This window comes from Manis pentadactyla, chromosome 1 (genome assembly GCF_030020395.1).
Source record: "Manis pentadactyla isolate mManPen7 chromosome 1, mManPen7.hap1, whole genome shotgun sequence".
Taxonomy (NCBI): Eukaryota; Metazoa; Chordata; class Mammalia; order Pholidota; family Manidae; genus Manis; species Manis pentadactyla.
Window position 1 is genome coordinate 175,971,570 of NC_080019.1, and position 15,980 is coordinate 175,987,549.

At 41.5% G+C, this 15,980-nt stretch overlaps 1 protein-coding gene across 2 annotated transcripts in view; it reads right to left on the bottom strand.

Moving 5' to 3' along the window:
• Nucleotides 1-8,792: 8,792 nt before the first annotated feature.
• HGD (homogentisate 1,2-dioxygenase) overlaps nt 8,793-15,980 on the bottom strand; it is a 40,472-nt gene continuing 33,284 nt past the window's right edge. For both annotated transcript variants that reach the window (XM_036883347.2, XM_036883346.2), the window contains 2 exons: nt 11,648-11,829; nt 8,793-9,139 (listed from right to left, as the gene is read on the bottom strand). In XM_036883347.2, coding sequence (XP_036739242.1) covers nt 8,990-9,139; nt 11,648-11,829 — 332 coding nt within the window. In that variant the 3' untranslated portion in view covers nt 8,793-8,989. The remainder of the gene's footprint in view (nt 9,140-11,647; nt 11,830-15,980) is intronic.

A 15,980-nucleotide genomic window follows, 5' to 3' on the forward strand; every position in this document is an offset into this window, starting at 1 on the left:
ATCCCAGGATGACTCATTTGAATGTGAACTTGTTGAAAGCTTTATGAAAGACTAAATATATTATCTCTATTAGTTCCCCTTTATGCACATGCATGAAGAGCCAGTCTTAATAATTCTTTATCCTTGTGTGACATCCCTTCCCCTCTGGAACAATACTGCTTCTCTAACCAGAATGGTTTATTTAATTACTATGACTTTTTTACCCTTTATTATGGATTCTGCCTGGAGAAAAAGATTATATTCGTACTTTGATCAAAATCTCATTAGGTTCAGTCCTGATTTACTTTTTCTCATTCCTGGTGGCAGCTGACACAGTCTTCTCATAACTTTGGGGGAGATACAGAGTATTGATTATGTCTACATTCTTCAGGATCATTAATGGGGTATATGAAGAGATTAGAGATCTGTACAAGAAACTGCCTTCATCAAATCTGCATGACTAAAAAATACAGATAGCCCTTTAAAATGAGTAAAAATATAATGCTATGAATATATTCAAAGATTTTGAATTTTCAAAACCTCCACTGCCACTTTCTACCTTTGTGTGAACTTAGAAAATTTTATTGTGTTTCTACTAGAGGACCCATTTGTTCCTATAACTATAGTTGTAATACTTCCAGTAGTTTCCCCTCTGGCCGCCTTGTTTACTGCCATTTCTCTAGCTGAGATAGAAACTCCTCCTTCTGCTCATTCCCGCTGTGGCCTGGAAAGACACTGCGCCTTGTCATCTACCTGGAGACCCTTTATCATCCCAGGGAAGTGCAGTGCATTAATTTCATTTCCAAGCTTCAAGATCTAAAGGATTAAAGTCAAGCTGAAAGTCTGACATCTGACCTCTGAATGTCCCTGGAGATGGATGGTTGGTGAAACATTGAGATTTCTGGAGCAAACCTGATGCTAGAGTTCAAGTTTATTTTCCCCATAGTAAAAGGAGTATCACCTCGTCAGTTCTGAGTCAATTATTTACTTCTATCACCAATTGCATTTAAATCATTCACTTCTTATTTAATAACTAAGCTCTGGAAAAATCTTGGGGGTTGGGGAAGGAGGTAACTGGCTGAGGCTGCTCCAGTATCAGTCTAGGAGTGTCTCAGGGGTTGCGATCTGATTTGAAATTGCTGTGGCAAGGAAGAGAAAGTGGTAGGGGACATTTTTGAAACTGCATTTGCACAGTTAAGCACTTTTTCCCCTCATATTTCGTATCAATTAAAACACAGTTTTCTAAACAGGATTTTTTCCCACACTCTATATAAGATGCAGAGCGCATCAAAGAGGAGTAGTAGTATTTTATGTGGAGTGGCTTAGTTGAGAGTACATGGAGATGGTGGTGGTATTATCCCAAAGCCATCTGTTAGAAGCTGAATAAGCAGCTTCTCCAAAATCATGCTGTGCAGAAGGAGTGGCATAGAAGTGATTTGGTCCCATTGGGGCATTAGGGAGAGGCACCAATGCAGGTGCAAGGAGAATGAGCTGCTGCTGGTCTGCAGGTACTGGGGCTCATTGGTTTCCTGGAGCCACTGGAGCAGCGGAGTCTGTGTCCTATTGGAATCTAGTAGCACACTGGTGGTCAAGTCTCCTTTGCATTGATCAAACACTGAGCTTGGCATATACTAAGCACCAAGGGTACTAACAGGAAGATGACCCAGCTCTTGGAGTAATAAGCTTTTACTTGTGTTTCAGGCACTAAGCTAAAGAATGGCTTTACACCCCTCCCAATGTACCCTCAAAATCCTCCTTATGCAGGGGAGATTTAGAGAGGTTAAATAATTTGCTTGTATCCTCTAGCTAATAAGGGATGAGACAGAACTTAAATCTGGACTGCCTGACTCCAGATGGCATATCTTTAACGATTCTTTGAGTCAGTATAAATTGATGTTGTATGGAGTCCAGTACTGAGAAAACACGCTTAATCTAGCCTGGAGGGTCTAAGAGATGGCACCTTCAAAAGCAGGGCTCCTGTCTGCCCTTTTAGGTAGGTTTTCTAGTACATTCACAGGTATATAGAATGTTAGAGTTGGGAAGATTTTTAAAGATCTGCTAGTTTCACAGCCTAATTCTACTGGAAAGGTTTGAACAGGAGAAATGACCTGTCCAATTTTTTAAGAAACTGCTAATTTGAAGATTAAGGTTCTTGGTTTTGATTTAAGAACTCTCTGCCCATGTCACTTGTTTGCGAATAGAAATGAGACTTCTGGGACAATTGAGACAATTGCCAGCCAACGTCCTTACCTCATACAAACTGAAGACTTGAAAAGCCATTTTAAGAAGACTGTATTTGGAGAGAGGTCAGGCATATGTTTGGAGTATTTTCTGGGTAAAGCAAGCGTTAGCTGGTTTGTGGGTTTGGGGCTAGAGAGGGAAGATACTAGATTGAAATCCAGCTCCTCCCGTGTTATTCTTGCCAAGTTTCCACACAAAAGTATCCATGGTGGACACTAGCTGTCACCCACTGACATCCACTCATTCTTCTTTCCTTGTGATAAACTCTGATTTGTTCAGGAAGCTGGTAGAAGACACTTTATCACTGGGAGGGTCGGCATGAACCCAGCTCAAGGGAATGAATCTGGGATTGGTCTAAGGGTGGACATGTGACCTGGTTCTGTGCCTGAGATATAAGGAAAATCTGCTGGGGAGGGCTTCTTTCCCTGAATAAATAGATGGGATTTCCCAAGGAGAGATCCTATCCCTTCACCCTTGTGCTCTTCCCCTTCCTCTGACCTAGAACATGGATGTGAGGCCTAGAAACGGAATGAAAATAAGACAGAGTGCCAAGAATAGTGGAACCGAAAACTGGAATAAACTTAGGTCCAGGATAACTTCATGCTATCATTGTCCCTGTTTGACCTGCCAACCTCAGACTTCTTTTATGAGGTAAGTAAAGTCCTAGTTAAGCTATTGTTAGATTTTCCAGTTACTTACAATTAAGACATATTGATACCATGTCCTTTTTTTTTTCTTTGAGAGGGCATCTCTCATTTATTGATCAAATGGTTGTTAACAACAATAAAATTCTGTATAGGGGACTCAATGCACAATCATTAATCAACCCCAAGCCTAATTCTCAACAGTCTCCAATCTTCTGAAGCATAATGAACAAGTTCTTACATGGTGAACAAGTTCTTACATAGTGAATAAGTTCTTACGTGGTGAACAGTGCAAGGGCAGTCATATCACAGAAACTTTCGGTTTTGATCACACATCATGAGCTATAAACAATCAAGTCAGATATGATTATTCATGTGATTTCTATACTTGATTTATATGTGAATCCCACATTTCTCCCTTATTATTATTATTATTTTTAATAAAATGCTGAAGTGGTAGGTAGATGCAAGATAAAGGTAGAAAACATAATTTAGTGCTGTAAGAGGGCAAATGTAGATGATCAGGTCTGTGCCTATAGATTAAGTATTAATCCAAGCTAGACAAGGGCAACAAAACATCCACAGCTGCAGAAGATTTCTCTCAAAACAGGGGGGTGAGGTTCTAAGCCTCACCTCTGTTGATCCCCAATTTCTCACCTGATGGCCCCCCTGCGACTGTGCCTGTCTTAGGTTGTTCCTCCCTTGAGGAATCTTACCTGTCTCTGGCTTATCATGTCCTTTTATGAAGAGAAATGGTATCATAAAGTATACCTGTTCTTCAGATTTTATTCATAGGATCAAAAATAAAGGCAGTAAATGCTCATGAATGAGCAAAACTGCCCCACTTGTTAAATTTCTCTTCCAGAGACTATGGAATTGCATACATTTGATTTTTATGAGGTATCATTGTTAATAGTGCTATAGTGGGTTGTATCAAAGCTTCTGATATAATTTTAGATTTAAAAAACCTAGAGTAGGCTAATTAGAGTCCAAAATGCTCACATGATTAGGCATGATTTCTCCTGGAAAAGCTCTGTGGTTAGTCATTATATGAACTACTTATATACGAGCCACTTTAGATTCTGTCTTAACTTTCACTTTAATTGAGCTATTAATATGCACTGTTGAGATTTTAAATTGAACTTCAATATGGTTTTCTGGTTTTAAGACTTAAATGATGATGAAAGTAGGCAGTACTTCTAAATTTTCCACACTTTGGGCTTTTGTAACTTATTGCATTAGAATCTTCAGCTAAATGCTAGTGTATTTAGGGACAAGGACTTTGGCTTACTTATTCCAGTGTCTCCTATAGTAGGTGGCACAATAGCTTCCCCGAGGTAGGAACTAATAAGTATTAACTGAGTCACAATAGCCATAATAAACAATATTAATAGCTAATATTTGCCTATGCTATGTGTGAAAAAAGTGTGGGTGCCTTCAATGCATGGTCTCATTTAACCTCCACCAAACCCCTGTGAAATAAACCATTTTCTTTCTTTCAAATGAGGAAAATGAGGCTTAGAGAGGTTAAGTCACTTGCTCAACTCATTCAGGTATGAAAGCACTGTCTAGATTCCAGAGTCTGGATTCCTCATGATGTAGGTAAAGAGGTATCACTACCCAGATTTTATAGCTGAGGAAACAGAGGCTCAGGGAGGTAAGTAACTTGCTCAGGGTCATACAGCTATTAAGTGGTAAAGCCTGGATTTGAACCTAAGCATGTGGCTCTGTTATCTGTTCACTTAACTGTGCTACACTGACTCACAAAGGGATAAATTTTGGACATAACTCAGATTTGTGATACAATATATACAGTTGATTATATCAAACTGAAGGCTAGCTGATCACTACATGTAGTGAGGAATTTTAAATGTCAGCATGCAAACTCCCTCCCACCCCCCATTTAGTAGTAAGACATCTTTCTGGAAGGATAAAAGGTTCTACCTTTAGAACCAGAAGTGATAACTCTTGCATCACTCTGGGAAATCACAACACAGAAACTGCGCATTAACTTTTAACTTCTAGTTTACATCCTTAGTTTTCCTAACTTTCCTGCCCTCCTCCCAGCCCTCTCCCTGTGCTCCCGCATTGGGAGGTGGTGGCCCTCCCTGCTCCTGCCGTGTAGCCTGCTTGTCCTCTTGGGTAATCCCTCACGACACACCCTACTCCATCTCATTCCTTCTGTGTTTGCTGGAATGTTGAGAGCATTAGTGGATTTTTCATCTCCTTTCCGAGGAGGTGATCCTAGGAAGCCTTGGTTTGTACCAGGATCTGAGGCTGGGAACAGGGTGTTTTGAATACTGATTTTAAGGTAGTTTCTAAAACAGTGCATTGCCCATGTATTGGAATCACCTGAGTTAAAAAAAAATTCTCATTTGAGTCCCATCCCCAGAGTTTCTAATTTAGTAGATCTGAGCTATACCCTGGGCACTTAGAGCTTTAGAAGCTGCTGGGAGATCCACCGTAGAGCAGAAGTGGACAACTACTGTGTCTGCAGCAGGGTTTCTCAGCCTCCGCACTATGGATATTCAGCACCAGATAATTATTTGTTGTGGGGAAACTGTTCTGAACATTGTATAATGTTTGCCAGTGTCCCTAACCTTACCTACTGGATGCTAGTAGCACCCTCCACAGTTGTGACAACAAAAAATGTTTTTAGACTGCCAGATGTTTTGGGGGCAGGGTAAAAAAATCAGCCCTGTTGAGAACCGTTGGTCTAGGGCTAATAGTCCAATAGTCCAAGCTGTGAGAGAAGTCTTTCAAAAAGGAAAAAGAGAAGGTTGGCTTCTGTTGGCCCACTCTAACAGGAAAAATATAAAGATGCCAAGAGGATCCAGCAGAAAACTCTCCTGTCATTGAAGGAGGTTTTTTCATGGTGTGTTTAATCAAGGTGGCTTTTAAAAAATTTATTTTATTTTTAAGATTTTCTATCACTAAGCAAAGAGACGGTATATTTTTTTGAGGAGTATGGTAAAGGAAGGTGTCTTTGAGAATAGTGAATCAAGAAAATGATACAAATCTTTCTAGCTGATCTGAAACACAGCAGAAGGAAGCTAAGTCTTTCTTTAATTAGCGTGAACAGCCTGGTGGGTAAAATATTGCCTCCTGCTAATGAGTTGCTGCCAGCAGCAGGGAGATGAACTACAAGGGCCTGTACTCTAAATGGATGTAAACCCAGAATGTTTCCTTGGCTCTCGGAAGGTTTTGCCACCAAACTGATGGTAGAACCTAAATACGTGAGAGTCTAGGTGTGTGTGTAAGATTAGGGTTACAAGGAGCTCATTGTGCAAAGGTTGGAGTTTAGGAATGAAATATTTTAGTGGTTGTCTTAGCTTGAGGAGACAGAAGAGCCCTGGAAGCATCACGGGGGAGGAGAGTGGGGAAGTGAGAGAGAAGGAAGCTAATAGCAGGTCATTATCAGAAGTTGCACCACAGGCAGTGGAGCTTCCTCACTCTGGAAGGTGCAGGGAGCCAGCCCAACACAGTGCTCAGAGGCACAGGGAAAGAGGTCTGGCCCATTTATCCACTCATTCCCATTGTCGTTGGTTGAAAACTGCATCCAGGGCCTTAGTCCTCAGCACTTCTGCCAGGTTCTGGCGTGGGCCTCAGGCAGAGCTGCCCGTATGGTGCTGGCAGTTGGAAGCAGTCGGTCAGCACCGGATGGTGATTGCTGATGGGATATAGGTGGGTGACTGGCAACTTCTGCAATTGTGGTCGATTTTTAAATTGATTGAAAGGTATTTACTGCTTTACTAGTTAACAATGTTTAAGACTTCTTTATTTAAAGGAACATTTGGAAGGCACAGCAACCTCTGTCAAACCTCAAAGTTACCCTCACCATGAGACCATGAAATAACCACCACCAGAAACCAAGCAGTCAAAACCCACCCTATCCTCAAGTCCTCTTTCCCTCACCCCTTACATCTGGCCCACTAACAAGCCCTTTCAGGTCTACTCCGAAACATTCGGGAGTTTACCCACTTACGTCCCTGCTGCTGCCTCAGCAGTCCGGGACAGTATCTTCTGTCTGGGCTCCTCACATCTACTCATCTTTCAGTTCCTTGAACCCACGAGGCTTTTTCTTAAAAATGCTTCTCTTCTCCACCCCACCCCTGTCCAACCCCACTCTTCCCGTGACTTGCTCCTTTCCTTTAGTTTTGGCTTAATGTCATTTCTTCACTGAAGACCTTCCTTTCTAAAAGAAAATCTCCCCATTCTACCTATTTTTCCCATCTCATTTCCTGTTTGTTTTGTTTGGTGTGTTTCACAACTTGTAATTATTTTGTTTTTTCATCTGTCTTCCTTTCTAGACTGTAACCTCTATCTGGGCAAAGGCTGTGTCTGTCTCCTTCAATACCATATCCCTGGTAGGGTTGCCAGATTTAGCAAATAAAATACAGGCTTTTCAGTTAAATTTGAATTTCAGATAAACTGTAAGTAATATTTTACTATAAGTATATCTAAATATTGCATAGGATGTATTTATACTAAACATTATCCGTGAGTCACCTGAAATTCAAATTTAACTGGGCATCTTGTATTTTATTTACTAACTCTAGTTCCTAGGCCCTGCCACATAGCTCACTATCATTACATATTTTAAATAAAAACTTGGTAGCAGCAGCATATCAAAATTGCTACTATGGCAACAAAGTGGGGGAAATGCTAAAACTATAGGACAAAAGTAGCCACAAATACCACTTTCATTCCTTTCTGTTTTGATTTGTCTGTCTTCTCACTGCAGAGAATCTACTCAACTCACTCCTGGAGTCTCGGGCAGCACTGTGCCCTGGAAGGGATGCTGACCACAGGAAGGGAGAACTGTCTGTTTTGTTGTGGTTCTGTGCTTGGGCCTTAATTTTCTTTGGCCCTGATCTTCCCAGACTGAGCTTATTAAGGGGAGAGACAACTTCTTCCTTTTTAATCTTTCATCCCCAGTGTCTCACTCTGTAGCTCGAACATAGAAAGGACTCAATGCATAGTTACCCAAGGGACTGATATATGAGTTGAATAGTACAGAGACTAACTGTCCTGCTTTGAGCAGGATTGGGGGGTTTCCTGGGATGTGGGGTGTTCAATGCAAAACTTGGGACAGTTGTTCACCCTTGGTGAATGATGCTCACTCTTGGTGGCTGAGCTTCTTGTTCATCATCACCATATTGGCTACTACCTGACTATCAAGATTAGACAATGTGGAGAAAGGGAAGGTTCCTATAGCCAGGATTCTCACCTGGCCCTAGTTGGCTTGCTCACTGTGCACATGTGGGCAGTACATTGTTATTGACTCTGTATAAAGAGCTCCACCCAGTGCTCTGGGCTGCACAGCTGCAGGAGAGCAGAGGCTGGAGTGGTGGCAGCGCTGAAGACAGAGACTGAGACGGCTTTGGGGATAGAGAGGCCCAGAGGCAGAGACCGGCTTGCTGTATGCAGACTTGCTCTGAGTGGATGGGATTCTAGTGATTGACCTGCCATTGTGGGAAAGAAGTTGGATATAAACCCTTTCACCCCAAGAAAGTTCCATTGTCATTTTTTTGGTCTCATTGAATACATAGTGAACTTGTTCAGGGCTGAAATACTTTGGCAAGACAGTCAGTCAGCTGGCCTGGCCGCCCACCTGTTTTAGGATGACACTGCACCTTTGGAGCATTGCTGACCCCCCTGGGCTTCCCTCTGCCTGGATTGATACCTGGGATGTTGGCCTTGGCTTCCTCCTCAGCTCATGGTCCTTATGTTGGCCTTTCCTTTCTTGTGGTTTGGTCTTGTGGCCTTGTGTAGTTGATGCCCTGGACTTGCGCTTCTAGAATAAAGGCACTCAGGCACACATGCTACGAGGCCCTAGTCTTGGTTCAGTCTCATGGACTCTCAGTTTGGCTATTACAGGTATGCTTCATCAAGACCTGATTATGACCAGTTGCCACTTCCACAGAATACCAGCAAGTATTTATTGAGTAATTAAGCTGACATGGAACTTTCCAAATACATTTCTACAAATGTCTGACTTACTTGACTTTAAAAAAGTGAGTTCTCATTTTAAGCAACCCCCTTCCCCAATATTGCCAAAGAGTGTGAGATTCTACAGGAAACCACACAAATCCATTCTCAATTATGGTAGCATTGCTCCAGTCTCAGTTAGCTTCTGCTGGGTTCCTGGAATTGGGGGTGAAGTGGCTCTTGAGAGATTCCCAGCACTTGTAGTAGTTCTCATCCAAACAGTTAGAGGTCTTGAGCCCCCACTTGGTGACAGCCATACTTAGGGAAGACTCAAACATAAATGCCTGTGTGGGGATGAGAGAGAAGAGGTGAGGTAGATAATAAGACACATCTGATTAGATGTCAAGAGATAGATGTCAAGAAAGAAGATGTGGGTAGGCAGGATCTTTGAATAGTAAATTTTGTGTGTTGGCATGGTGAGCAGAGCTAGCTCTCAAGCCTTGGGTTCTGGCTCTGGCCTACCACTTAAAAGCAGGCGATGTGCCTTGTAAAAGACCCTTCCTGAACTTTTCTGAGCCTCAGGTTTAATTCTGTAGGATGGAATTGGGCATGTAAGCATCACATTGTCCTTATAGCATTAGGGAGCTAAATTTGCTAGAGTCTAGGGCACAAGAGAGTCCTAGGGATAGTCATCTTCTCAGCGGCCATCACTTACTGCAGGTGCGTCTTTGTGAGGGAGGCCATAATCCCCATTTCACAGAGGAGGAAACCAAGGCTCAAGAGCTGGGAAATAACTTGTCCAAAGTGATTGGTAGCAAGAAGTGGCAGAGCTGAGATTTGACCCTTCTTTTTCAAGACTCTGACCAAGAGGAAAAGGGGAGACAGGAATGGCTGTAGTACTTTTAAAAGCCTTATTCCAGAAAGGTCTGAATTCAGGAGGTTTTTGTCTGCAACAGAAAGAATATGCAAATGCTTTGTGCATCTTAGACATTCTAGCTTCACTGACTGCTGAATTCCCTACCCACTGTGGCTTTAACAGCAAGAACAAAAAACAAAACTCTGTGATCCTAATGTGCCCACATTGTTGGAAATTTTGAAAACAGATGGACAAAAATAAGATAAAAATCTCTGGTCCCACAACCCCTAGAATACACATTAATATTTAGTGTCTTATATACATTAACTTCTTTTTGCCTAAAACAATGGAGATAATTGTCCCTACCTGACTTTCCATCATAGACTGGATGTGAGGACTAGATGAGATCATATGAAAGAACTGTGTGTATTATGAAACACTATGCCAATATTAAGGGTCCATATTGTGGCCATTATGTGGTCCATAAATGGCCATATTGTGGCCATTTATTCCAAATTGGAATAAGGATAAGGTGTATAGGTGGGCCTGGGTCCAAATTATATAATGGAAAATGGTGAGGGAGACCCAAAGTCTGGGTAAGGTTTTGGACCCTCCCCAAGCATGTAGTCTGTGCTCCCTGGCTACCCAGGGTCTCCCAACCCCTGACCTTCCTACACAGAGCTTTTTCTCACTTGTGCTCCAGTTTCTAGCTGTTTCCCGAAGTCTTGCTCTTCATAAAAACAGCCCTAGCCTGCCTCACTGCTTCAGAACACTGCTCCCTGGCAGCACTGACTATCTAAACTGGGCACCAAAGATAATGGAGTGGCAACTCTGGAGTGGCATGTGCACCTCCAGGAGGCTTCTGAGGCAATAGTTTATCTGAGACTGTCAAACTGCATCTCGTAGAGATGTAGGGGTTCTACAGAAACTCTGCAGAGACACTTGCAAGGGAAATAAAGCCAAAGTCAAGCAGATGGGACTTTTTGCACCCTCTCCCTGCAGATCAGCTCCGTCAACTCAGGTTCTGGAGTTGGGACTGAAAGTAAATGCATTAGAGAGAGAGAGAGACAGATAATGCTCCCAGCTTAGGTAGTTCTCAGGCTGGGTGTGGACTATTGCAGGTGTGTGCTATTGATTTTTAAAGCCAAGTAGCATTGAAGCATTTGTTTAAAAATGTAAAGCAAATTTGCATCATATGATTTAGCAAAATTGCTCATTATGATAATAAACTCTACCTCAAAGAATGCAAAAATAAAATAAAAGCAGGTACTGCAGCCAATGCAATTATGTTCAGCCTCAGTGTTTACAGCTTGACACAGAAGGAATACAAAACAGGTTTTAAATCCCATCAGTTTCATCCCATGCCAAGGGAGAGCAAAAGAAAATGAGAAAACAGCTGACAACTGCTGTTCACAAGCCCTGACTCGAGTGAGGCAATGGCTTCCTGACCCTCTTTGTCTTGAGAAACCAGTTGAAGGTAGCATCCTGCATCCCCTGCTACTATGGCTCTAGGGAATTGCTTCAAAAAAGCAGGAGATGACTCTGAGACAGAATGTGTATACACAACAAGGCTTTATACAGATAAGGGAAGACCCCTCACGTTTGAATAGTGATAGATAACATCCTCTTACATTTTAATAGTGCTGGACAGTTTGTAATGTTAAATCTCTGTCACCTGCTGGGCTGGGTACAATACTCACTCTACACATGGGGAAAATGAAGCACAGAGAAGTTAAGTGACTTGCTCAACATCACTCGGGAACTAGGAGCTAGGATTTGAACCCAGGTCCGACTCCCAAGTCCAAAGCTCTTTCTATTCTACCATGTCAGGAGCCTACTGTACACACCTGGGTGTGTACATACACACAGAAAGATTACACACACTCTCCTCTCCTGATTCCTCCTCTGTGACTTTGGAGAAATAAGAAACAGCCACTCCTATCAACAAGGTTGGGGAGCCCAGTGGCCACAAGAGCCTAGCATTTAGCTTGCTTACCATAGTGCCATCAGCAATCCTCTCAGGTGCCAGCTCAGCTTTGCTGGCCTTCTCAAAACAGTTGGCATCAGGCCCGTGGGGAGTCATTGAGCTGTGCAGGCTGCCTCCCCCTGGCAGGAACCCACCCTGCTTTGCCTCATAGTGACCTTTGATGAGTCCCATGAATTCACTCATACAGTTCCCTGGGAAGGTTGAAAACAACATTAGTTTTATCATCCAAGGCAAGACCCTAAAACACCAAGATCTCTTAAACATTATTTCTGAAGCATGCTCGTAAGATAGGAGAATCTGATAAGTTTTTTAGGATTAATGAAGAGTACAGGTAGGAGAAAAAGCACTAAACACTCATTAGTAGACAAAGCTCTACCCCATGTCCATGTAGATTATCAGAGATCTTGAATTCCACTGCAAGAAAGAAATTATGCCAGATCTAAAGAAAATCAGGCCCAGACAAGAATTTTAATGATAATTAAAATGCAAATCATACTAAAGAGTGGATATACTCCATCATCAGGGCTTGAAAGCCCCATATCAACATTTTTCTTCTTTCCCAGATCTGAGTCCCTCTCCAAAGAGCCAGATTGTATTACATGGCATCACCATATTCCTGGTTCCCAATCTAGAAAACTAAAGTGATGTGTGTGTGTGTGAAGGATGATGTAATGGAAAGAACCCTGGACCTGGAGTCCATTGTCAAATAATAATCTGTATGAAAGGATCTTAGTGTCTGTAAAAGGCACTCCACAAATGCTGTATATTCTAGCAAATACCATCTTCTAGATCTGAATCTAATATCATCTTATTTTTCCATTCTCCAAAATGTGTCAGATCTATTCTTTTCTATTTCCATTGACATTCTCTTCATAGAATCCTAAAATTGGAAGGGATTCGTACTTCTACTTAGAACAGAAGAGTTTTCTGTATCTTTCCAGACAGATTACCTCCTGGGCTCTGCCTGCATGCCTCCTAAGAATGGAAGCTCTCCTCTCTACTCAACAAAGGAACCTATTATAAAGAACTCTGGAAATTTCTCTCATGTTAAATGGAAATTTGCTTTCATATAAATTAAGTGCATTGGTCATAGTTGTGCTTTTTTGAGTCAAAAATTTTTGACAAAAATTAACATGTTCCCACTTTCAATCTCACGTTTCTATTGAAATAAAGCTCTTCATTAGAATAGTAACACATTTAGAGCAAGAATTAAAGAAATACAACACCTGAGTAAATTTAAGTGTCTTTCCATCCATCTATCCCTCTATCCATTCGTCTGTCCATTCCCTGCACTGTCCATCTGCCTATCCATCTATTCCAAATATATAATTAGACACTGTGCTAAGTACTGTGATTAAGATGGACAAGAAGTAGCCTGTTTAAAGTTATTCATAGTGATAGATAACATCCTTTTATTTTAATAGTGCTGGACACTTTGTAATGTTAAATCTCTGTCACCTGCTGGGTTGGGCACCATACTCACTCTACACATGGGCAAAATGAAGCACAGGGAAGTAAATCTCTAAGTCCTGTGAGAGTGCTGAGGATGTAAACCATATATAATAGAGAGATAAGGCACTGACAACCCTTACAAAGCCAAACATTTGACATGATAAATACCATACCTCCCTTCCTTACATGTGAAATATAACCACGTGCCAAAATAGTTCTGTAATTGACTAAGCAGCCATACCCATCCTGCCCAATAAACAAAATGCTGCTTCAGGTCCCTGCAGGAAAGGTATGACTCAGATCATAGCTCTTCTTGTTTCTCCATGAAGCAGAATAGAGGCGGAGGAGCAACTGTAAGCATACAGTGTCATATTCTAAAAGCAGTCTGCTCATGACTTAAATATGCTGTCACACTTCTCAGTCTAGCATTTATTCTCAGGGTCACTTTCATGGCTTAATTTTAAGAAGAGAGAAATATAGAATTCAGCTTTGATCTGAATATGAATTTAGGTAGCAATGACCTTGGAGATGGCATTTCTACATCATTTTCCATATTTCAAAGGACAGTGGGAGGGTAGACCTTGCCTTTCTGATTAATGCTGAATCCAGTTAACTAAGGTACATTAAGATGACCAGAGGCAATATTTCTATAGAAATAATTCTCCACTTCTCCTGTAAAGTCACATTAAAGTAGCAAAGATTTTGATTATTACTAAAACAACATTTTTAATATCACTGGCAAAAATAATTTCTAACTTGGGGTTCTGTGGTTTTTCCCAACTAAGGGCAACCATACCTTTCTGAGGTCTATCTATTTTGGGCCAAATTTACTTGAGAGTCTTTTAAAATTTACAAGAAGCATTTCACAAGGTCCTTTGTTTCAGGCACATTCAATGATAAACCAAAATCAAGGAGTGGTTTGAGAGCTGTAGCATAATAGCAGACTTGTCCAAGTCAGACTACTCTGTTCTCTCTCTCCCTGGGGTGGAGGGGCAGGGAGGGTAGAACAAGCTCCAGGCCAGGATTTTTCAACATGTGGTCTGCATACCTCCTGTATCAAAATCCCCTGACTTGCTATTTCAAATGCAGATTCTGAGGTTTCACCTCAACATCAGCTAATTAAGTTCTCTGACAGTGGACCCTGGAGATATAAAATATTTAAAAAGTATTCTAAGAGATTTTTATAAACCTTATTTTAAGTATATTTTTTTATTGAAGTATAGTTGATACACAGTATTAGATTGGTTTCAAGTATACCACACAGTGGTTCAACAGTTACCCACCTTATTAAATCCTCACCCCCACTAGTGCAGTTACTGTCTGTCAACACAGAAAAGATGTTATAGAACCATTGGGTATGTTCTCAATGTTGCACTTGCATCCCTGTGACAAAATTAATTATGATTGATATTTTTGTGACCCTTTATCCCTCTCACCCACCCCAGCCCCTCCTGCATGGTAACCACCAGTCACTCCTCAGTGCCTCTTATTTTTAATGTTCCTAAAGTGTGGTGCTTAGAACAGTAGCATCAGCATTGCATGGAAGCTTGTTACAAATGTAAATTCTCAGGCTTATCCTGGACCTACTGCAGCAGAAATTTTGAGGATGGGACCTAGGAGTCTGTGTTTTAACAGTCCTGTAGGTTACACTGACACATACTAATGTTTGTAAACCACTATGGACACATAGAGCCACCTCAATACGAGAACTGTGTGAAATAGCAAATTATCAGGACTAGCATGTGAGGTACAGGCTATAAACCAGAACTGTAAGTACATCTCTCTCCTTGATAATAGGTCCTCTAGGGACCAACTTCGAGGAGGAGAAGTTGGGGCCTGTGATGGGCTTGACAATCTTCAGAAAGGATGTAGTTTCTTATGACTCTATTCACAAACTACCTGGTATCTTTGTAGTGGTAACTGATTGTTTCCTTTTCTCCATCATAATGGTGTCATCTGAAAAAGGTGGGGCTGGAATTTGGCCATGAGGTGGCCTTCCTCCTGTCCTGAGGCCCTTAGTTCTACATCCTCTTCCAGTGCCTAAATGGCCCATTCAGTGCACTGTTGTATCCTGTTGAGCCCTGGCTCCTGGGAGCTGACACACAGAGAGAGGAGCTTCATATAAGCAGAAGGCCCTGAGGTTAATTAAGGAAAGGGGTTAGTTTTTAAGAATGTTCCAGCTGAAATGCACCTCAGAGTTTTTCCAGAACTGTAAGTACAAAAATGCAATCTCCAAGAGGTACAATAGTACTTTGACCTTTAGGCTGGATTTATAGCTGTGCTACATACAGCACAATTAAAAATGCCAACTTCATGTCAGCTATGAAATGCCTTATTCATTCTTGGTGATGCATTCACTTGTTAAATACACATTTATTAGATGCCCATCATGTATGGGTACTGTGCTAGTTAGTGGTCACCAGTGTCTGCTCTGGCATCAGACCACCTTCAATTAAATCCTGACTCCACCACTTAACTAGCTGTGAGGCCTTAGGCAAGCTACTTAATCATTCCTGTCTCCGTTTCATTTTCTGAAAAAAAAAAAAAGGGGGAATATGATACTACCTATCTCTTACAACTGTTACGAAGATTAAATAGGTTAATACCTTTAAAGAGCTTGAAAGAGAGCCTTAGAAAATGGTCAGTAATTGCTGGCCATTAGTAATAATAATATTAATAGAATAAAAGTAATAGGTCATGTAAGTTCTATTCTAGGCAACAAATGTTCTGCAGAAACTGCTTCCAGAATAGGGTTCATCCCTAGTGTGGACTACAGTCTGCTTTACTCCACCAAAATCATTGGAGATGGCACGTTTTACTGGCTCTTGAACCAGGCATAGGTAGTGAACGGTCCAAAAACAAAAAGCTGAACAACAGCATCCCACTGTTC